General features: G+C 40.1%; 1 protein-coding gene and 1 long non-coding RNA gene across 2 annotated transcripts in view; one reads left to right on the top strand and one right to left on the bottom strand.

Moving 5' to 3' along the window:
- Positions 1 to 19,534, bottom strand: part of RAB39A (RAB39A, member RAS oncogene family) — a 29,427-nt gene extending 9,893 nt beyond the window's left edge. Inside the window, exon 1 of the mRNA XM_012773722.2 lies at positions 19,308 to 19,534. Within this exon, the coding sequence (XP_012629176.1) occupies positions 19,308 to 19,534 (227 nt within the window). The remainder of the gene's footprint in view (positions 1 to 19,307) is intronic.
- On the top strand, positions 19,487 to 20,553 carry LOC105876113 (uncharacterized). The gene is made up of 3 exons (XR_001156252.2): positions 19,487 to 19,577; positions 19,827 to 19,934; positions 20,064 to 20,553. It is a non-coding gene; the product is annotated as an uncharacterized LOC105876113 (long non-coding RNA).
- Positions 20,554 to 24,787: the final 4,234 nt, after the last annotated feature.

Genomic DNA, 24,787 nt, shown 5'->3' with positions numbered 1-24,787 from the left:
GAAGGGATGTGTTGAGGGGTCTAGAGTATGTGAATACTTGTTTTTATGTGAATGCCCACCAAAAGCCCCCTCCATGGGGTTCTTATAATCAGTGGGAAAAAATGCCCTGTCCTACAGTTATCTGGCAGTATTTTTACCCCAGTTTGAACTCAAACAAAGTGGTCATGCTAAAGCAGGTGTCCTCACACTACGGCCCGCGGGCCACATGCGGGTGTTTTTGCCTTATTTTTTATTTCAAAATAAGATATATGCAGTGTGCATAGGAATTTGTTCATAGTTTCTTTTTAAACTATAGTCTGGCCCTCCAATGGTCTGAGGGACAGTGAACTGGCCCCCTGTTTAAAAAGTTTGAGGACCCCTGTGCTAGAGGGATGGAGGCTTCACCTGGGCTCAACAGAGACTTGATCTTACCTAGACTGCCCTGGACAGTTATTGCTTGCTACCCAGTTTTCTAGCAGCTACTGACACCATGGATATGGTACCTTACTCTGGGGGACCATCATGGAGGGGACACTGATATATCCTCATTGTGAGATATTTAATCTGGATTTAGCACCACCATCCATGAACTTACACATTGCCTTATACATAGTCATAGAATCCTACACATTGCTACAGATCGAAGAATTCACTTAACAATGGTGGAGATACAGAAATGACTGATGCAAAGGGTTTTGTTGATCTTATCACATCACTATCACCTAGAGGCATCTGGCTCTATAAAACTGCGGAATGGATTATTAAGATTTAGTTATGCCCAAATCCAGGAGATGATACCTTGTAAGATTTTGGTATGATACTTCAGGATGTGTATGTTCTAAATTAGTGAACAAGATAGTAGGTGGTGTTTTTCCCCATAAACAGAAACTGTGGTATGGGAAGCAGAGGGTGAAAGTGGGGTGATAGCGCCTCTCACAATTGCACCTAATGAGTCACTAAAATTTTTTGTTGCTTCTAATCCCTGTGCCTCTGAACTTTGCTGATATAAAGGTTTTAGCATGCAAGGGAGAAATGCTGTCACTAGAAAACCCCACGATGCTTTTATTGAATTAGCAGCTGAGGCTGCCAATTGGCCATTTGTGGCTTCTTGTGGCAGTGGGTAAGCAGGCAGAAAAGGGACAACAGTTACTGCCCAGAACTCCTGGGATCTTTTGATTCATTCCAAGCCTGGTCTGCCAGCTTCCCATCAAGTCTCTGTGCCTCAAACATGCTTCTGGTAGCTTTCATTTTTGATTAAAGACCTCAAGTTGGTTTTGTTGCTGGCAGCCAAAGACATGACTGATAGTCAACATAGATTTTATAAGGTTTTCCTTACAACTGGCGCAAAATAAGGTCACAAATCTTTTATAACTTTCAATGTAGTGTTATAAAGCCAAAATTCATTCTTTTCCTAAAAAATTGTGGTAAAAAACACATAGACTGAGATATGTCCTCTTAACAAATTTTTAAGTGCATAGTACAGTATTGTTAAGTATAAGCACAAAATTGTACAGCAGATCTCTAGAAACTTCTCATCTTTCCTAACTAAATTCCCATCTCTATTGAACGGCAAAACTCCCCATTTTCACACCCCCTCAGCCCCTGACAACCACCATTCTACTTTCTGCTTCTATGAGTCTATTTTAGATACCTTATATAAGTGGAATTATGCAGTATTTGTCATCCTCTGACTGGCTGATTTCACTTAGCATAATATCCTCAAGGTTCATCCATGTTGTAGCATATGACAGGATTTCCTTCTATTCAATGGAATAATGTTCCATTGTATGTATATACCATATTTTCTTTATTCATCCACAAAGTTCACTCTTACACATGTATTTGCTTTAGAATAATAGAAAAGAAAAAAGGTTGGTTGCTTTGTTGATATAAAATTTTAACTGTTTAATTTTACTTTCTTTAATTTTTTTCCCGAAATAATATATAGGCAAGTGATTATTTGACAGCATCGGGAGTTTGCGTACGTTTACAAAGAATTACTTAATATATGACTAATGCAATCAAGTGTGAATGGTGTACCTTGGAGAATCTGGAAACCTTTTGACACAAATGACATGATTACTGAGGTTCTAAAAATTGTAAATGATATTTCAAATTAAACAGTTATGTAGGCCAGGCATGGTGGTTGACAACAGTAATCCCAGCACTTTGGGAGGCTGAGGTAGGAGATTTTCTTGAACCCAGGAGTTCGAGGCTGTAGTGAGTTATAATTGTGCCATGGCACTCCAGCCTGGGCAACAGAGTGAGATCTTGTCTCTATTAAAAAACAAACAAACAACGAACAATCCCCCCACCCCCAGTTATCTAGTTTCCTGAAGGCATCGAGAATAAGATGCTACTGTCATATGAAGGATGAAATTTCATAGGCCCTGGAATGCTCAAGATTATTTATAGTAGATAATAATTATATCTATCCCAAGCTTCACGTACAGAGATAGCTTTTCAAAAGATTAAAAGTAAAAAAAAATTTAATTAAAAACAATTAAAAAATAATTATATCTAACATTTTATCTGAAAGTGGTAAGATTATATAGGTCTTTTATGTTATTTATTATTGTGAACTTTGTTGGATGTGCACAGGCCTCTTAAAAAAGCAGCAAAATATAGTGTATTTGCTGACTTACTTAGGTAAAATGAACCAGATGTTCCATCCTGGAAATGCCCTTCTTGTGGCTTTGCCAATTGTAAAATATGCATTTAGAGGATAGAAGCACTTTGATGCCAAAGGCTGTTGGCAGCAAGTAGCCTATGAATGCATTAGCCTTGTGGGAGCCTCTTTTTCACCATGACATTACATTCCCAGCCCTTCTGGGAATAGTCTTTGTGTGATGCTTTATTTACCTGCCTCACTTGCCTTGTGACCCTTAGGACTGCTTTCAAGAGACTAAAACACAAGTCTGCCCTTGCCTAAGATTCTGAAACTTGGCACTTCTAACTTAGCATATTTTCTTCATATAAACAACCTTAAAATTATTTTTCTTTGTATAATCCCCAGGGTCTTTCCATCAAAAATCAAGTCTGTACTTGTAGAGGATATATACAATACTGACAAGACCTAATAGGCCATATTTCACCTTGGAATATGTGAATCAATCCCCCTGTGGCTGCCTTTTATTTTTCTTTCATGATAGATCATCATTTTATGATAGTGATGCGTTCTTAACATTCCCAGGACTGTCTATTCAGCATTTACATTCTTACTTTCTTCTGTAGCAATTAACAAATTCTGACACCCTATGTAATTCTTCCAGCTTATTTGGTTATAGCCCATCTCCCCCACCAACAGATAAACTTTATGAGAGCAGGGATTTTTGTCTGTTTCTTCCCATTCCTCACTCCCTTCCTTCCCCTTTTTTTTAATGATATATCCTTAGTGTTTAAAACTGAGCTGGGCAGGTATGAGTCCTACCAGTATTTGTAAATGAATAAATAAACAATTAAATCAACAAGTTAATACCCAGTGAGGTTGTGCCCAGGAAGCATTCAAATGCTAAGGAAGGGGGGTGGGTTTAAATTTTTTTAAAAAATGCTAAGAAAAGGGAAGAATAAAAGAGAAATACAAAAAAGCTTATCTCTCTTTGGTATTTGTAACAAGGATTTATAAAAGTCAAAAGGGGAGAAATAGGCTGATGAGTGCACACTCTATAAACGTATAGATGAAACCATCCACATTTTCTAAAAAAACTGCTGTATTTAAATTGGGAGTAATTCAAATAGTAATTCAAATTCTACTTTGAGGTGGATTCTGGAAGGCAGAACAAGTTATGTGTGAAAACTGAAATAGTTTATTTGAAAATTAATGAGAAATATTTCTAGCTTCACTAATTATCTTCATGGAGATAATGAAAGGATGCTTATTTTTTATTTGATATGGTACCAGAAAGTGCATAAAAGACTTCAACACTTATTCCAACGCTTGCTTGGTATCCTTTTGCAGAACAATAATGAGACCATGACCATCTTCTCAAGATTAACCTGGAATTTATAATTGATGTTTATCCTTTTCTTTTTCTTTTTTTTTGTAGACAAAGTCTCACTCTGTTGCCCTGGCTAGAGTGCCGTGGTATCAGCCTAGCTCACAGCAACCTCAAACTCCTGGGCTCAAGCGATCCTTCTGCCTCAGCCTCCTGAGTAGTTGGGACTACAGGCATGTACCACCATGCTCAACTAATTTTTTTTCTATATGCTTTTAGTTGTCTGGTTAATTTCTTTCTATTTTTAGTAGAGATGGGGTCTTGCTCTTGCTCAGGCTGGTTTTGAAATCCTGACCTTGAGCAATCCTCCCGCCTCGGCCTCTCAGAGTGCTAGGATTACAGGCGTGAGCCACTGTGCCTGGCCTATCCTTTTCTTATTTCACTCTATTTCTGAACTTATTCTGCATTTATTTTCAAGTCAACTGAATAGATGGTGTTCTTTTCTTTCTTTCTTTTTTTTTTTTTTTTTTGAGACAGAGTCTCGCTTTGTTGCCTAGGCTAGAGTGAGTACCGTGGCATCAGCCTAGCTCACAGCAACCTCAAACTCCTGGGCTCAAGCAATCCTTCTGCCTCAGCCTCCCAAGTGGCTGGGACTACAGGCATGGGCCACCATGCCCGGCTAATTTTTTCTATATATATTATTTGGCCAATTAATTTCTTTCTATTTATAGTAGAGACGGGGTCTTGCTCTTGCTCAGGCTGGTTTCAAACTCCTGACCTCGAGCAATCCACCCGCCTCGGCCTCCCAGAGAGCTAGGATTACAGGCGTGAGCCACCGCGCCCTGCCTCTTTCTTTTTTTTTAAGTATGTGTTTTTATCAAGTTGCCTGTTTACTTACCATATATCCTCAGTTTTCCCATTCCCCCAATTTGCCAGTATCATCATACTATAAGTTTAGGAAGATCATTTCTTAGCATCTGTGTTACTCTGACATGCAGATACTTTTCATTGAGGAGCCCTGAGGTAAACTGTGACTATTTTTTCTTTCCTGCACAGCTTTTTATTTTCCTTAGAGTTAATTATTTTGTGTATTAGTCAATATGGGACCAGGTTATACTACAGCAACAAATAACCCAACTCTCAGTAGAAAGAATGTTAAAGAATTTGGGCTGTGTTTTAAAACCACCACATACAACTTCTGCTCAAATCCACTGGCCAGAACTAAGAACTAGTTGCATGATTCGGCCTAAGTGCGAGAGGGAAGGGAAATGCATTCCTCCCCTGTGTCCAGAAGAAAAGAAGCATCAGATATGAGTAAGCACTAAAAGCCTCTGCTGCATCATCCTTTTTCTTCTTTCTTTTCTTTTTTCCTTTTTGCTAAATTTTCCATGTAGCTTTCAATAATTCAATCTTAAACTGTCTGCCAGTTGCCTTCTTTTAAGAAATTTATTTCCATTAGCTTTTCTGTCAATTTCATTTTCCCCGAAGCGGTCTCTCCCATAACATTCTGCCCTGCTCTAATCTTGTCTGGTTGTCTTCAGTATCTGCAGCAGAGATGTGATGCTAAGATCTCCCTTCCCAATCTTTCTGGGCATTTCCTTTGCCTTTCTTCAGAGGTAGATCTGTTCCTTATGTCTTCTTCATTCCTGGTTTAGTCCTGTGTGTGTGTGTGTGGCATATTTTCAAGTAGTTTCCTAAAAAAAAGATGCATGAGGTAATATTTTGAAATCTTGCATGTTTGATTTATTCTGCTTTCACAGTTGAGTGATAATATAGCCAGATATAGAATTCTCTCAGGATTCTGAAGTAATTTCTCTGTTGCATTCCAGCTTCCACTTTTGTTTTGGGGAAGCCTAAAGCCAATTTGATTCCTAATCGCTTTTTATGTGACCTACTTTTTCTCTCTGGAAGTTTGTGGAAGCTTCTCTATAGTTTCAGTGTTCTGAAATTTCATGATGATGTGCCTTAGAGTGTTTCTACTTTCATCTATTGTGTTGGGCCATTCCAATCTGAAAACTCAGGTCCTTAAATTTTAGAAAATTTTCTTGAATTGTTTCATTGATGATTTCTTCTCTCTGTTTTTTCTGTTTTACCTTTCTGGAATGCCTGATACTTGTGTACTGAAACTTTTGGACTAGAGACCTTTATTAAAAAAAAAAAATCCTGACTGGGCGCGGTGGCTCACGCCTGTAATCCTAGCACTCTGGGAGGCCGAGGCGGGCGGATTGCTCAATGTCAGGAGTTTGAAACCAGCCTGAGCAAGAGTGAGTCCCCATCGCTACTATAAATAGAAAGAAATTAATTGGCCAACTAATATATATAGAAAAAATTAGCCGGGCATGGTGGCGTAGGGGAGGCTGAGGCAGAAGGATTGCTTGAGCCCAGGAGTTTGAGGTTGCTGTGAGCTAGGCTGATGCCACGGCACTCACTCTAGCTTGGGCAACAAAGCGAGACTCTGTCTCAAAAAAAAAAAAAAAAAAATCCCTTTTTCCTATTTTCTAAGTTTTTGTCTTTTGTCCTACTTTTTTTTTTTGGAGACAGAGTCTCGCTTTGTTGCCCAGGCTAGAGTGAGTGCCGTGGCGTCAGCCTAGCTCACAGCAACCTCAATCTCCTGGGCTCGAGTGATCCTTCTGCCTCAGCCTCCCGGGTAGCTGGGACTACAGGCATGCGCCACCATGCCCGGCTAATTTTTTATATATATATCGGTTGGCCAATTAATTTCTTTCTATTTATAGTAGAGACGGGGTCTCGCTCTTGCTCAGGCTGGTTTCGAACTCCTGACCTTGAGCAATCCGCCCGCCTCGGCCTCCCAAGAGCTAGGATTACAGGCGTGAGCCACAGCGCCCGGCCTTGTCCTACTTTTTAAAATATTTTTTTTCAACTTTATATTGAGTATTTTATTTTTCTATTACATTTTCAAAAGCTCTTTTGTTCTCAGAATATTCTTAAAAAAATAATATCCTATATTTCTTTCATAAGTTCCTTATTATCTTTTTGAGGTAATTAAGCACAGAGGTTTTTTTTTTTTTTTTTTTAACATTCTTGTCTCCCTTATTAAGTTTCTGTTTCTCCCATTGCTGTTTCTTAGGGGTTTTTTGTTAGTTTTGTTTTGGTCTCTGGCTTCCACATTACAGACTTCCTATCATTTCTTGTAATCTTTCATTGAGATTGTACCCCATTGTAAGATAATTGGGTAGAATCATTTAGTTGAGGAAACTCTAATGTAGGTATCTTTAATTCTTTTCTCTTGGCCTGGTCAGATGCTCCAGAAATGACTTCACCAAGATCCTGCTTGAAGGGTGTAGGCTTGACTGCCAGCATCTGGGAGCTGAATGCAGGAAGATGGCCAGATGGTGTTAGCCTCCAACATGCATACATTCACTTAAAGCCCTTCCTTTTCTTTTCTTTATTTTGAGACTGGGGTCTCGCTAGTTGCCCAGGCTGATCTCCAACTACTGAGTTCAAGCAATCTTCCCACCTCAGCCTCCTGAGTATTTGGGATTATAGGCACGTACTACCACATCCAGCAAAGCCCTTACTTTTAATAAGGAATCTCAACCTCAATTATGCCTGGTGCTTGCAGTTAAAGATCTTATGTCTGATTCTTTACAAAGAATAAATTTCCTTTTTTTTTTCCCCCCCACTGTCACGGGGAGAGAACATCATTCGATGTGGGTGTCGGGGGAGGAGATTGGAGGATCCAATGTTTCTTAAGCAGACTGACACTCAATGATGCTTATTTTCACACTCCTACTTCCACAATTATTTTATTTATTTATTTTTCTAGAGACAGCATCTCACTCTATCACTTGGGATGGTGTGCAATAGTGGGATCATAGCTCATTACAGCCTCCAACTCTTGGGCTCTGGTGATGCTCTCGCCTCAGCCTCCCAAGTTGCTGGGACTACAGGTGCGTGCCACCATGCCTGGCTACTTTTTAAAAAAATATTTTGTAGAGACGAGGTCTCACGATATTACTGGGCTGGTCCTGAACTCCTGGCTTCATGCGATCCTCCTGCCTCAGTTGGGATTATGGATGTGAGCCACCAAGCCTAGCTAGATGTCTTTTTTTTTTTTTTAACCATTAGCTTAGAAGTCAATTTTCTTGAATCTGTGAATTCATTTACTCTCCCCTATCTGCTTTCCTGCTTTCAAACTTTTGTTACTGTTATTTTCTTACCTGTTTTCCTTGTTTAGGTGTTTATGGTTTAAAAAAGTATTACTGTCATTTTAGTGTGGTTTCAGGAAAAAAAGCTAAAATAGACACAAATATTCAATCTGCGCTCTTCACAAGAAGCCACTTCTTTTTTTATTACTATTGTTTCCTATTGTTCTGTTACTACTGACATATTCATCATGTTGCAGCATCAAGCACTATCTTTTCTGGGATACATCCTCTGAAACTGGCTCTCACCCTAGGCACAAATGACAGTTCCTCTCTCTCTTCTGCCACTGGAACTTACTTAAGTACTTACCAGCCCTCACTGCCATTATTTATCTTTCTCTGCTGTGCATCTGTGAGGATACTGTCCTCTGGTATTGTAAGGGAGAATTTTTCCACCCCCCCTTAATAATAACACAACTGCAAAATAACATAATCAAGCAACTACAGAGCAAGATTTGACTTAACCTCAATCTTATGCAAACTTTGTAACCCCAATCTTATTCGAGCTTCGTAACCATCTGCTTCTGTAACCACCAGCTTCCCCCTAACAACCATATAAAAACCATCATATTTAGGCACCATTTTGCTCAGAATTTGGAGCCGAGACCCCTCTGAGCCCGCCGGCCTGTTTTGCAGCACTCTGGTGTGACTCTCGGTTTGTTTCCTGGTCTTGTTTGCTGTAAGAGTATCTATTCTCCCTGTCTTCCTTTAGTAACAGAACTCCAAGAGTTTTAACTGGCACATAGCAACCCACATAGAAACTATGTTCCCCAGCGTGTCTTGCAGTTAGTTGTGGTCATGACGCTAAGTTTGGATCAATGGGATATGAGAAGTGATGTGTGCAGTCTGAGGTCTGTCCACTTGAAGAAGAAGCCACTTGCGGCTTCTTTTCCCTTTCTGCTTGTTAAGGAATGGCATTGACTGGAGAACCCTGGAAACTGATGCTGTGGCAGAGCCACCTGTTTACCCAGGACTGCTCATTCTGGACTCTTATCATAGGAGAGAAATAAAGCCCTATGTTATTTAAGTCGTCATGTCTTGGCAGTCTCTTCGTTACAACAGCATAGCCTGGATTCTACCCAGTACAGAGACTGCATAGACCTTGAATGTGAGACTATTACACTGTCTCTTCCACTTTTGATTTTTTTTTAGCATCTATCTACCTGTTCTATCAGTTCTCAGTCTTAAATTTCATTTCATACTTGCTTCATTAACTTTTGCTTTTCTAATCCCATAGCCTTTCTGTAGCCCGTTTATATCTAAGAAATCTAAAAATATGAATATTCATTCATTTGTTCCTTTATCTTTCTTTCAGGTTTTCTAGAGATACTTATTGGAAGGCTTTGTGCTTAAAAGAAGTGCTAATAATTTGTATGATCTGTGTAAAAGTGTGACAAGTGGCTAGAAGATCAACTTTTAATTTTGAATAAGGGTACAAAAATTAGGGACTCTCAGGAAAATATTTCTTCCTTAAAAAATAATAATCAAGTATTTTAAAAAAGGGAGACTTGATGAAATCATCCAGAAGTACCGCAAAAGAGACAGAGAGAATCAGATGAAAGAAAAAACTGATGAGGAGAAGAAACTGAGAGGTCCCCAAATATATTCTTCAAATTTAAGGGAATTTTCTACACTTTTCCTTAAAGCATCAGTTCTTAAAGTGTGTTTTGTGAACATTAGTACAGCAAAATGCTCTGTGTAAAAGGACTCTGGGCTGAGAAACACCATATCTGCCTTGGGGGGTTCACAATGTGTTATTAGTATATTAAAAGCTCTGAGGGGCTGGGCGCGGTGGTTCAAGCCTGTAATCCTAGCACTCTGAGAGGCCAAGGCCGGCGTATCGCTCAAGGTCAGGAGTTCAAAACCAGCCTGATAGTAGAAAACTTGGTTCCTTAAAAAAAAAAAAAAAAAAAACCAAAAAACCAGCCTGAGCAAGAGCAAGACCCCGTCTCTACTAAAAATAGAAAGAAATTAATTGGGTAACTAAAAACATATATAGAAAATATTAGCCGGGTATGATGGTGCATGTCTGTAGTCCCAGCTACTCGGGAGGCTGAAGCAGAAGGATTGCTTGAGTCAAGGAGTTTGAGGTTGCTGTGAGCTAGGTTGGCACCATGGCACTCTAGCTCAGGCAACAGAGTGAGACTCTGTCTCAAAAAAAAAAAAAAAAAATATCTGAGAAGTCCTGCAATGACGCTACATTTCCCAAATTACTTGACCAAAAAACTCCATTCTCAAATTATACCTATTAATATACCTTTGAAAAATGCTACTCCAGAGAATAATGATAGGCAATGCCTATAATTTGAGAATCTATAATCTTTCTTCATAATGCCTTCTCTTACAGCTAGGAAGTTCTTAGTATCTACCTAGCTCTCTTTTGCAGTTTTCTCTCTTGATCTCTTCTGAGAAAAGAGGTTTCACTTTGAGCCACACACTATTCTTTTGTATATCTGAGGCAGGAGTCTGTCATTAAGCCTATACTTTAGCCTTATCCATTTGAGCCCTTATCACCAAGATCTATGAAAAGAAAATACATTTGGAAAGGCTAAAGAATCAGTAGAAAAACCACTTTTAACATTCCCGGTAAAGGAAGATAATTTAAAAAGATATTATGACCAATCATATATAAAGTAGAAAAAAAAACAGACGTAGAGAAGGCTCACATTTTACCAAGAAAAGTCACTGATGATCTTCTGGACATGCCTTGATAAAGACCTTTCTTGGGCTGCGCCTGCAACCCTAGCACTTTGGGAGGGTGAGGATGGAGGAATGCTTGAGGTTAGTTCAAGACCAGCCTGGGCAACATAGAGACCCCGTCTCCAAAAAAACAATGGGGAAAATAAAAAAGTTGGGCATGGTTGCACGTGCCTGTAGTCCCAGGTATTCCGGAGCAGGAGCCAGGAGGATCGCTCAAGCCCAAAGTTTGAGATTGTAGTGAGCTGTGATGATACCACTGCACTCTAGCTTGGGCAACAGGGCAAGACCTTGTCTCAAAAAAAAAAAAAAAGATCTTTCTTATGTGATTTCTGATACACTCACCATACTAGTGAAGTAAAAACAAGACTAACAGAGAAATCTCTGTTTCCTCACCTCAGTATTTTTCGGCACTGACTGAGGTATTTTCGATGATTTCTTTATATCCTAGCTATTGATATCAGTGGATGGTCTTAGAGACTTACTTCCAATAGTATAATAATTTGATTTAACAAATTGTTCCTAAATTAAAAATGAATCATTATCACAAGAAGGAAAGTAAAAATAACCACTATATTTCAAGGACGTTTAAGAGAACACTGTTAAGGTTTTTAAACTAAACTGACATGCCAGCTAGCTATTAATATTTACTCAGAAATGCTTACATATAGAAATACTATCTGTATTTTGAAACTCTTCCACAGTGTAAGCTAAAAGTATACTTTTACATTTAAAACATACTTTGACCTCAGTTCCACATTTTTCTGGAACTTCTATAGGCCGGTACAGGACTTTATTACTTATACTAGGTTAGAACAGAGTGTATGAGGTGGCAATTTTTAAAGTGAACCCCCCTGAATCATATATTATCAGAATTGATTAAAAGTTATTGATATTTAGAGGCAGATTTATTAAAATCATAAAGTATAGGCTTTGTAGAAATTTTACTTTAGGAAAAATTAAAATAGGCCAGGCATGGTGGCTCACGCCTGTAATCCTAGCACTCTGAGAGATCAAGGTGGAAAGATCACTTGAGGTCAGGAGTTCAAGACCAGCCTGAGCAAGAGCAAGACCCTGTCTCTACCAGAAACAGAAAAAATTAGCCAGGCGTGGTGGTGCATGCTTGTAGTACCAGCTACTCGGGAGACTGAGGCAGGAGGATCTCTTGAGCCCAGGAGTTTGCTGTGAGCTAGGCTGACGCCACAGCACTCTAGCACAGGTGACAGAGCAATACTCTGTCTCAAAAACATAAAAAAATTAAAACATCTCATTAAAGTTATATCTGATGTTCCCTGGTGTATGTACCTCAGTATCACTCAAGGGGCTCTCCTTTCTTTTTTATTGCTTGACAGGTAGAGTAGGATGGAAGAAAGCAAATTCCTTCCAACTCAGGATGAGACTAACTGCCTCTGAATATACTAAAATAAATATTCTCAGACAATTCCAAGAAGTTCTTCTTCTACCTTCTAAGTAACATGGCTGTGGAAGGTAAATTGTCAAAAAAATTGTTGCATGCTAGCCAAACTGACTGGACATTTCCTCCTTCTCAGACTGAGCAAAGCGCTTTTCTTCATGTGAAAACGTCACTGTGGTAATCCACGTACTTACAACATCATCTTTAACATTTTTTTTCTAGCCCTTGCTTTGAAAGCTAAATGTGGGGCCAGTGAGTATGAACAGGTGGCCCTCACTGTGAATGATGAGAGGGAATTCTAACACCCAGCAGCCACATGTTGATAGCCCTGCCAACAGGGAGATGTTACTTCAAGATAAGGCATTATCTCTCTTGGAGGTAATCCTCTTTTAGAATATAGATACTCCAGCTAGGAGCCTCATTAAGTTGTTTTCAACTATTAATAATTTTGTGTGCCTTTGTCTTCCAGCTACTACTCTCTCTGAAGCCATGATAGAGCATTAAGAGATAGCTTTTTGATTGAGGTGTAAGGGAGAACAGAAGGGATGGGTGGGTCAAGGTCTCACTATTGAAAAACATAAAAAAAGTTGGGAAGGCCTTTCCCCAAGAATAAGCTTTACCTACTTCTCAATTTTGCCAGCTCAGGGCCTTCAGACATTTGGTGTACAATATTTAGGACTTCATACACAATTGCAACATTGAGGTTGTGGTTACATATGCTAAATCAATTAATTTATTGAAGAAAAAAAGAGAAAAGCAATCACAGGTTTTTAAATCACTGGCTAGTTTTTTGACTATACTGACTACACAATCATTCAAAATGTTCTGAATGTCCTGAGTAGACACTGAAAATAATCTTTGGAGTACAAAAATACGTTTGGCTGTACAAATCATCTTTTCACATTCCGCTACACTTGTTAGAAATGATGTTGGCTCACTCTTACATACCATTTTATTCTGAAAACACCACAAAATAGACACTTTTGGGGGTGACTGCTCATTTCCTCTTTCTGTGAATTCTTTCCCAAAAAGTAGACCCTTACAGATTTATCTGTGTTATACGACCCATAATACCTACATAATATACTTGTATTATATTGTGAAAATAAATAAAATTTAAAAGCTATTGGATCCCCCAAAACACTTAAGTCTTAAGAGAGACGTAACCATGATCTGAGTGACAGAACATGTTTGCAATTCTGCTTCTTAAATTATAGCTTAAGTCTCTTCCTCATTATTCTTGTTTCATAAATGACTAGGAAAGGCCAGAGACCAGACCTTCCCCTTCCAATCACTGATCTTTGTTGCCAGTTGGCACCTGAACAGGGGTGCCATGACCGTTACATCGTTAGTATGGAATGTTAAATATACCTTTCTTGAAAGAAAAAGACAACCTCAACTAATCAGATCGTTGCAACTATGCATTAAGCCTTACATAGAAAAATGGTTAAATTCTATAAAACTTCCCTGAACTTTGTCTACATAAATGATCTCAAACTCCTACACTATGGAACACTGACTTCCATTCTTTAGAATCTATGCTTCCCAGCCAAGCCATCTTCAACCTTTGTGCTTGAATAAACTCTCTACTAGATTCTGACCTTTCTGATTATTTTAGGTTGACAATATGTATCTCAATAACTTGACTGCAGGGGAGATGATTCACTGGCCAGTTAAGTAGCCATTGAGATTTTTTTTTCTTTTAATAATTTGAATAAACTTAGAGAGGCTGACAGAATTGGGAGCCAACAGAGATGGAGAATAGAAATAGACTAGAGGGGATATCTACAAACTCTTGTTGGAGTGAGATACTTCCAAACACCTCGATGTTTAGTAAGTTCCTGCTGTTCATGAAATCTGTTTATAATTTATAGCCTATATATAATTTATTCCCTATTAGCTAAACTAATTTGGCTAGATTTGTTATTTATAACACAAATAATTTTAACCAAGACATTATATCATCTGATTACACAATACAAATACTGCCTACCTTTTTATCGTTCTAATAACTTGTAACTAAGTAGACTGCAATGATTATGACACTTAATTGTGGACAATCTCTGCTCTGTTACCTATGCAATTATGGACCTACCAATCCTGAATAGGAAATCTTTTTCTACTGAAGACCATGGACCACAGCAAGGGGGTGAAGAATTAAATGGGGGTCTTTTTTAAAAACAAAAAACTAGAAAAAGAAAAGAAGGAAAAAAAGAGAAATATAAAATGTTAATGTTGCTTGCTTTTAAAAGGAAGAACAGAGAATATGAATTAAACCACTTTATTTTTCTATTTTCAGTAGAGACGGGGTCTTGCTCTTGCTCAGGCTGGTCTTGAACTCTTGACCTCAAGCAGTCCTCCTGCCTCAGCTTCCCAGAGTGCTAGGATTACAGGCATGAGATACTACACTCCCCCTAAGTTAAACCACTTTGAAACATTATCTTTCTATGAATGTTTCAAAGAGGCAGAGGAAAAAACAGGGACATAAGGGAGCCAGGAGGCTAAGAGGAGATAAGCTAAAAGGAAATGGGAGAGTAAGAGACACAAAAATGAGGGAGAGACAAAGATAGAAGGTGAGAATAAACTATGAGTAGTGTAGGCAGAGAAAAGGGATAAAGGAAAAATAAAAATAAGCTGGGGGGTGGTAAGACAAAATGGCTAAGAGAAAGATACACAGAAGAAGAACTAGAGGGAAAGAGATAGAAGAGGCAGGCGGAGGGTTAGGGAGAGACCTAGTAGATTTAGTGGTGTTAGTTAGAGGCCACCCCCAGATCTTGTGGGGAGGGGAGAAGGGAGGAGGAAGGCTGTCCCTTACATGGCACTTACTGCCCACTGCTCTTTGGTAAGTGAATCAGCCGGTTAACTTTGTCTGCAGGTCTTCCATTGCTTGAAACTTCAAGTGTTTAGTGGTTCTACTCAAAGAATATGACTAAAGGGAGTTAGCAAGGGAGTTAGTAATCCCAAATCATTCTTCTTAGCACACTAGTTATCACAGATTTTCATATTTTAAAAATAGCCCATAAAATAAATTTTGGGAAATACTAGTTTAATCAAAGTTAAACAGGTTTCTTTGCTGCAATTACTTCTTAGAGCCTTCTATATGAATTTTTAAGAGAATGCTATATGGAATACAGGCATTTCCAAACTTATTTGATCACAGAATGTATCTTTTAGAACGAATCACAAGCGACCAATGTTCTGCAGGACACACCTTGAGAGTATTGTATGAGGAGAATACTATTCTCTGAGCTTTACAACCAATGGCCGTAACTTTCTCCAAAGGCCAGATGATGTGAAATCAAAGGCAAAATCTGTCTTGAAACCCACAGCTTTCCTGTTCCTATAGCCAACAATGTTATTTCTTTATCTCAGTTTATGTTCATATTACTTTAAATGCTTTTTATGGGAAAAGTTCAAAATTTATATTCTTATATTTAATGCTCTCCATACTTCTATTGCCTTTCCAATATATATATTCTTATTAACACTATATTAAACAATATTCTTGCTTCCCTTACCACTAAACTTCTTCCACTATGATGATTAAAAATTATAAAAAATAGTGATTACTAGTTTCCCCCCAACACACACAATGCCAAATTCATTTTCCCTACCTTGACGGCCTAGTCAAAGTGTGGCCTTGTAACTTTAAGTTTTCCTCAACAAATTGGGAGCTGAAGGGATCTGTACCATGTTGGCCTCATTTGCTTAAAAAAAAACCATGTGTGGTTTAAAGGATTCTCTTTCCCCTTTCCCTGAGCTGACACACAAGGTGCTTGCAACCCGGCTTTGTCCGCACAGATGATGATAATGTCCTATGGAATGGCAGAAAACTAAGAGAGAAGGTACCTTAATGATGGCCTTGAGCAGAACCACTCCACCAACTTGGACCCCTCACCTTGAGACTATTACACAAGAAAGAAACAGATTTCTTCTTCTTTTTTTTTTTTAAGACAGAATCCTGCTATGTTGCCTACATTGGATTTTAACTCTTCATTCAGCTCAAGTGATCCTCCGGCCTTTGCCTCCCAAGTAGCTGGGACAACAGCCCAGGCACACGCCACCCTGCCTAGTATGGGAAATAAACTTCTATCTTTAATGAAGGCACTGTAATTCTAAGTTTCCTTAATATAGAAATTTGATGTTTATCCTCACCAAAACATGGTGTTAATAATAAAAACGTAACATTTTAGTATTGTATTAGGTTATAGTTATGCTCATATATACATTATATTTCTAAACCTTTTTTACTTTGATTTTGTTCCTTTTATTTTATGCAAGTAGTTATCCTTTACTAGCATGTTAATTTGAACATTGAAAACTAAGGCTGTGGCTCATGCCTGTAATTCTAGCACTCTTGGAGGCTGAGGTAGGAGGATCACTTGAGATCAGGAGTTCAAGACCAGCCTGAGCAAGAGGGAGACGCAGTGTGCACTAAAAATAGAAAAATTATCCAAGTGTGAAGGTGTGCACCTATACTCCCAGCTACTCGGGAAGTGAGGCAAGAAGATCACTGGAGCCCAGGAGTTTGAGGTTGCAGTGAGCTACAATGATGCCACTGCACTCTAGCCAGGCAACAGAATGAGACTCTGTCTCAAAAACAAAACAACAAGAAAAACTAAGGCTAATAATCATGATCATAATTATCAGTCCACTATTTTATTGTTCTGTAACATATTTTCTTATGCTTTCAAGCTACTTCATGAGCTGTCTAAAGTAGGTTGCTTTTTGTTATTTTACATTTAGTCACCAATAAACCTCCAAATATGACATTTCCTATAAATTCCTCATGGTGTGATTATGACTACTGATAGGAATGTATCTTCAAGAACTACAGTACCTTTCTATGAAATATAATGAGCAAGGAGATCTATTATTCAAAATGAATATCTGCATTTTCTTGAAGACAGATACCGAATGATTTAACAGTAATTGTTTTAAATGTTATTTTATGGTGAAACATTCTAGTAAATGAGAGAAAAGCAAGTATTTAGAGGTAGCTACTGAAATATGTATATACTTATGAATATAACTTTGGTAAAGAGCCAAACAAAATAAAGTATGACTCATTGTCAATAAACATTCCCTAAATGTCCTTGCATTATTATGGGCGAGTTACTGTCTGGTTTTAATAATGTACATAAAATGAACTACTATTTACATTCTTCTTAAAGGCATTAAAAAACAATCATCTATTTAGCAGAAAGGTCTTTAAAGTCTACCAAGCTAATCATTCTTTACTTTCTTGTCAATAAATTGAGGAGCTACTTTTAAGGAAATAATTAGACACAATAAGATTTTACTACCTATATTTCTTGTGTTAATAGTTGCAATTCGCAGTAGTTGCTAGAAGTTTAAGGCATAAAGAACAATTTTACTGTATTCACTTTAAAGGGCGGGACAAGAGCTATTAGTAAATGCTTTTTTCTGACCCCAAAATATTTCAAAGTTCACCTCTGAGATCACAAGTGAAGGAATTTACAGTCAACCTTAGAAAGGTAAAACTGGAAGGAATCTTAGAGCTCATAATGACTCCTTAATTTTATAGATAAGGAATCAGAAGTTTGAAAAATTATTTTAATTAAAGGAGGCTTCTTGAAAAGGAACATTTCTTCATGGAATTCTAAGTACTGCATAACATAAATCAAATCAATAACCTTTAACACCTCTCTGAAGGGCTGGCCTTATACTTCCATTTCATACACAGGATAACTATGGTACAAGCAAGCTAAACAGTGCACTTATTATCTTTATGAATCAGTGTCATAGCTGGGAACGGAAGCCAAAACTTTGAATGTTGGGACCATTCTCACAGATGTAGGCTGATCTCATTTGGAATGGATGCTGGCTGGGGGAGAGGGGAAGCCATGTCTGGGAAGTCCCCTCATGGCGTACTGCATTTCACAAGCAGAGTAATCGCTGACAAACGCAAAATGCATGCTTAAATGAGTTCCAAGTGATAATGCAATCTTTAGGAAACAAAACACTATAATACACCAGTTTTACTACCTTCCTCCAAAACGAAGTGTCCTTGAATCGTAGAAATGTAAAATGTGCTTTAAATCTGGTTCCACCTCAAATACTCAAGAAAGGCAGATAACTTTGTTTACTTTTTATTTACACGAGTCGCCTTTGTGAAATCCTTCACGTCCCCAGTGAACACCCGGAATGAGACTGTTTATTTGGATCCCTCCTTCTGTATGTAGAAATGTTATTTTCTGCTCTAGTTATCACCCTGGAACGTTCATTATCGATCATAAGCAAAAACAAAAGTTCCTGGCAAATCTCAATATACATCTTCTCCCCACCAGACCACCAACGATGACAAAGTTCTAAAGACAACTCAATGCTTAAACACACACACACACACACACACACACACACACACACACTCTCACACCCTCAGCGGTGCCCGTGTCCCCCTGATGGTGCATCTAGTTGCCCTGCAAGACCCATTCCCAGGGGTCATGACCCAGTATTTCTGATGACCACACTCGGAGCTGTGGGGTGTGCAGACCATTACCGCATCCTTCTCCCTGTGAACCGTGCCCAGCGAGCTCACGCAGGAACCCGGGCTGAGGCGCTGGTTGCTGTGGAGCCGAGGGCTCAGTCACGAATCTGGGACCCCTACTTCGCAGCGCTCCCGGGGCGCACGGCGGGGGACCTGCCGGGTTGGGGCAGGGAAACGGGCGCGTGGAGGAGGGCGGCGGGGTCGCGGCGTGCGCAGCGAGGGGAGACGAGTTTGCTGGGAAGGCGGGGGCGGGGGCGGGGGCGGCGGGGAGGCCGAAGGGGCTCAAAACGCCGGCAAGGCAGAAAGAGTTGGGGGTGATGGGGGAGGGGGTCGGGGGTGGGGGGTGGCGACGGCGACCCTGGTTCGGGCGGGAAAGACGGGAGAGGGGCGCAGGAAATGGGCGCCAAAGCAAGAAGTGAGAAATTGCGGAGGAGGAAGTCGTCCCTGGAAGAGGAGGGGCGAAGGGGAAACGAGAATGGAGTGTGTGCACTTTCGAAGGGGAAGGGCCGGCGCGTCCCCGGCCCAGGGCCGGCGTGGGGGAAGCGGCGTCCGGGCGAGCGGAGGGGGCGGCGCGGTCCCCCGGGTCCGGGCGCGGGCGGCCCTACCTGAACCGCTCCTGCCCCGCCGTGTCCCAGAGCTGCAGCTTGATCCTCTTGCCGGGCTCGATCTCCAGCAGGCGCGAGAAGAAGTCCACGCCGACGGTGGGGTCGCAGGCGGGGGAGCGCAGCCCCGGGAAGCGGCCCTGCGTGAAGCGGTGCAGCAGGCACGACTTGCCCACGGTGGAGTCCCCGATCACGATGAGGCGGAACTGGTAGATCCAGATGGTCTCCATCGCTCACGTGCCCCGCCGGCTCCCGGGCCGCCCCACCCGCCGGGTAAGTTCGGCGGCGGGAACTGTCCCTTCAGCACCTCGCGGGCGCCCGCCCGCCGGCTTCCAGCATATTCCTGCGGCTGCTGCGGCCGCCGCCTGGTCCCCGCCCTCTCGGGAGGGGGAGGCGGGGCCCGGCCCAGCTGGGGGCGGGGCCTCAGGTCGGGGGCGGTGCGCGGTGCCGGGGAGGGGGGATACAGGCTTGCTGGGCGCGAACTCCCGCCCCCGACCCTCTGTAAATCACTCTCCCCCAAAGCTCACTGGTCGCCGGCGGGAAAGTGGGTGTGGCGAAAGGACGTGACAGCAGCAGCAACCAATGAAAATAAAGCGAGGTCTCAACTCCGAGAGGGTCAGCCAATGAAAAGTGAGAGCCGTTTTCTTACAGGCGTCAGGAAGGGCTTGTCAGACTAGGGCTCAGATTTTGGAAGTCTCTCAGGCTGTAGCTTAGGTCACTGTTGTTGCTTCCTCTTTGACCGACTGTTTTGCTTCCTAGTTTTCTGAAGATTCCCATGGCAGCTTCTTGCTTTCTAATCTCACTGAGCACCACCTTCAAGGCGTTCTAAGGTGAAAGAGTTGAGAACAGGATCACAATAAATGTGCACAACTAGTTCTGGGTGCCCCTAGCACGCTCTGGCCGGTGCCGTTTGCCACCATTGTCTCGTCTTGACTGCTCTGAGTACCACAGAAGGGTGAGGAAACCGCCAGGAATCATCCCCATACCCTCAGGAGCCCTCCAGCCCCTGGGCAGGGGGGGAGGAAAAAAGTGAGACGTTGAGATGCTCTCACAAAAGCTGCTCTTCTTGGTCTCCATTCTGCAAGTCGGAAAAAGTGAACAGGCGGTGTCTACTTAGCTTGTGTCTGGTCAAATGATCTAAATAAACAAAGCAGAACTTAAATCCTGGTGTCTCATGCCTTTCCACAAATTGAGTAATAGTGAATTCAAGATTGATTTTTTTTGAAAAAGTTAAAGTTTATCAACAGTTTTAAAGTGTATGTTTACGAAAATAAAATTTTCAACAATTCTACTCTTTCCTTTCTTTCTTTATTTTTGGTGGCAGGATCTCTCTATGTTGCCCAGGCTGAGCTCAGCTCAAGGGACCTCCTAAGTAGGTGGGACTACAGGTGCACACCATCTCGCAGCCTTGAATTCCGCTTTTTTATTACACACAGCAAAACTTCTGCCATCGTTATTCATCCTTTCTTTCTTGTTTTAGAAGAACAGGCGTTGCTTTCAAGGATGTGTTTAATCCCCTGTCCCCCATCTTTTTAGGGCTTTTCCCCAATAGTTAACCTTTACTTCATATCTTTTACAGCTTAAATCTCCCTCCAATTGTTTCTACCGCTCAGACTATAAACATGCTCAAGTATCCACAATCCTAAAACGAAGCAAAACACCTCTCTACTATGCTTCCCCTTCAGATTGTTGCCTCCTCCATCATTCTCCTTTTCAAATATAAGAAATGAACAATCTATTCTCGTTTCTCAGCTACTGGTCTTCAACAAGCCTAATATACCCCTAATATACTCTCCATGCTTAGTGTACCCCTGAAATAATGGCATTTGATAAGGTTGCCAGGGACTTTCTAATTATCGAATCCAACCCCTCACCCCCACCATCCTCACTGCCTGCCCCGCTGCTATCTATCTTTTATTATCATTCTTCTTGACTTCCTAGCACCCTTCCAGTTAGGGATGGCCAAGTGACAGAGTTCTGACCCATGAGAATAAGTAGGGTTTCTGGTAAAACTTTTGTTTTTCTGTAAGGCACTGGCACCCCTACTGACCTTCACCCTTTCTCCTTTCCTTTTCCTTCCTACCTGGAACATGTAACAACCATCCTGTGACTAAATGCTAAGGATGGTGATAGGATAGCAAGGAAGAGCCTGGCTCCCTAATGGTGTGGTTGATCTGTTGTGCCAGCTTTGGACAGCTTGTTGTTTGAGACAAATAAATCAAGCTACTGTTTAAGCTACTGGTGTCTGGATTTTCTGTAAGTACAACTGGAACACTCTTATTCCTCACAGTTCTAGAGGGTAGAAGTCCAAAATCACAGTGTCAACAGGCTTGGTTCTTTCCAAGGGCTGTGAAGGAGAATCTGATCTATGCCTCTCACCTATCTTCTGCTGGTTTGTTGGCAATCTTTGGCTTGTAGATGTATCACTCAATCTTCCACTTCCAACTGGCATTTTCCCTGGGTCTTTTCACACAGCCTTCCCTCTATGCATGTCTGTGCCTGTATCCAAATTTCTCCTTTCTATAAGGACACCAATTATATTGGATTAGGGCCTGCCCTAATGATATTATCTTAATTTGACTACATTCGTAAAGACTCTGTTTCCAAATTAGGTCACATTCTGAGGTACTGAGAATCAAGACTTCAACCTATTTTCTCTAGGGGACACAATCCATACCAGCCTCCCATTTAGTTACTATGTTGCTCCCAGAATTACTTTATTAACCCTTTGATGACTCCTCATTCACTGTAAGATAAAGTCTAAATACTTAATCATGTCATGTATAAACTGACCATAATATGGCATCAAGATCTAGTCAAGCGATTCCTTTATGTGACATGGTTTTCTTTTTCTTTTCTTTTCTTTTTTTTTTTTCATGCTCTTCCCTCTTCTCCTTATACTCCTCTCACGCTTCATCTGGTTGGCAAATTTCTATATATCTTTCAAGGCCCAGAACAAATATTACTTGCCTTTTTTACTCTTTCTGAACCATCTGTGCCCCTAAGGAGAATTGATTTCTTCCTTATCTGTGTTCCTACAGAAGTTAAGCAAAGTCCTCTGTACTTCTATCTCTTATATCTTCTATTAATGTAATATATCTCATATTGAATTGTAGCCATTGGTTTGACTATCTCTCCTGTTAGAATGTAAGTTTCTCAAGGTTAGAGGGACTTACTAATTCACTGTTATTTTCCCAGCACACGCAATTAACACAATGTAGATATTCTATATAAATGCTCATTGAGTTGAAATGAATTATGTTTACCATAGTTCTGTTTTAACTTGAACTTTTATATATGTGCAGTGTGTGTACAACCTCATGAGATTCATGATGAACTAAAATTTGATTAATTTTATGATTACTAAAATTTGCCTGTGAATAGTCCATGAATAATTTTAATTTTATTTGTATTATGCATGCTGAGTATAAATAATATCTTAATTAAAATGTTATATTTGTGTTCATGAAAGTTTAAGCTTAGAAAATAAGGCAAGTAGGTAGGGCACATTTAAGAAAGCTATTTAAGCTATTATTCAGGAAATTCTGTTTTAATGTATTTTTTTTATAAGAAAGTGAAAATATGGGAAGTGCTGGAAAGGAGGATCTGGGCTCTTTTTGTTCTAGTCTCAGTATTGCCACTGACTTTGGGGAGGTTTTTGACATCTCCCTTACTCTCTCTGGGTCTCTGTTTCCTCATTTGAATACTGAAAAGTTTGAGCCATGACTGAAAGGGTTGAGTGTTTTTCAAAATGAGGGTTGTAAATCAATTTGGTGTGTCACTACCAGAATTCAAAACAAAACATCAGGGTACACATATATCATAATAAAGATATTTATTTCATAAAATTTCGTTTCAGTGATACATGTGTATGTGAATGTGTGAATGTGTGTGTGTGTGTGTGTGTGTATGTTTGTATGTAGATACACATGTGTGTACCAGGTCAAGGTATAAACTTTGTTTCTTTTGGATCAATATAAAAAATTTCAAAATCTAGTGAGCAAGATGATATATAATGCATCTTATGGTTCTGAGAGTCTCTTAAAACACTTAGAAATTCTCCATGTGTTCTTTATGATTGCTTTGTTAAACACCAAGAAGTGCTTTATATGCTCAATGTGGGTGCTATGATTTATAAGTGAGAAAACATTTTTAAAAACTCTGTTTCTCTCGGTCTTCATCACCTTAGTAAAGGAAACATCATTCTAGTTCTTCGGGTCAATAATCTCAGCCTAACTCTGCTCTTTTTCATTCCCCCATAAATATTCCATCAGCAAATCCTGTAGATTGTATATTCAAAGTTTATCCAGATTTGAACCATTTCTCACTACCTGCACCTCTGCTATCATGACCCAAGCTATCATCCTCTCTAGACTGGTTTATTACTGTGGTCTCTATTTACAACCTAGCAGTTAGAATGACCCTTTAAAAAGGTAAGTCAGATCACATTCTTTGCTCAAGAATCTCTAATGGCTTCTTATCTTATAGCAAAAGCCAAAGTCCTTGATCTCTCATGACCTCTTGGGTTTCATCTTCTACCCTCCCAGGAATGTCTCCACAACAACCATACTGGCTTCTTTGATGGTCCTCAAACATGCTAGGTAGGCTGCCACCTCAGTGCCTTTGCACTTGCTCTTCCCTCTGGAACAGCTCTTCTGCCTTCATCTTTTCAGGGCTCCCTCAGGTCAATCAATCTTTTTTTTTTTTATGTAAGCTTGTCCTGTGGAAGTTTTTTTTTTCTGTGTGTGAGGTTATTTTTGTTTTGCTTTGTTTTTTGTTCTTTGTTTTTTGTTTTTGAGACAGTATCTCACTCTATTGCCCAGGCTAGAATGCAGTGGTGTCATCATAGCTCACTGCAGCCTCAAACTCCGGGGCTCAAGCAATCTTCCTGCCTCAGCCTCTGAGTAGCTGGGACTACAGGTACTAATTTTTTTTGTAGAGATAAGATCTGGCTCTTGCTTAGGATGGTCTTGAACTCCTGGCCTCAAGTGATCCTCCTACCTCAGCTTCCTAAAGCACTAGGATTACAGGTGTGAGCCACTGTGCCCAGCCTTCATTCAGTTTTCACTCGAATAATCTCTATGAAGCCTTCCCTTCCTACTCTATGTAAAATTGCACCCCCCCTTTCCTTCTCTGCGTTATTTTTCCTCTTAGCACTTATTACCATGTAACATAATATGTATTTCACTTATTAACACATTAACTGCCATGTGAGTTGTATTTAACTCATGCTAGCTTTGAGCCCAGGTGAAGCAAAACCCTGCAGTTGGTTTGTGAAAATCTTACTTGTTGATTTTCTTATTGTTGCAATTAATGTTGACAATTTAATTCTAAAAACATGGATTGTGTTGCATCTAACTCATAAACAGAAGACAATAAAAAATAACAAATTTTTCATTAAATTAGAAAGGATCGTTTTGTTTTTGAAGTTTTTATTCTATTTTTGTAATAAAACACCACGGTCCCAAGGAAAACAACTTTTT

Source organism: Microcebus murinus, chromosome 4 (genome assembly GCF_040939455.1).
Source record: "Microcebus murinus isolate Inina chromosome 4, M.murinus_Inina_mat1.0, whole genome shotgun sequence".
NCBI classification, from domain to species: domain Eukaryota; kingdom Metazoa; phylum Chordata; class Mammalia; order Primates; family Cheirogaleidae; genus Microcebus; species Microcebus murinus.
This window is presented reverse-complemented; position numbering and strand designations above follow the sequence as displayed.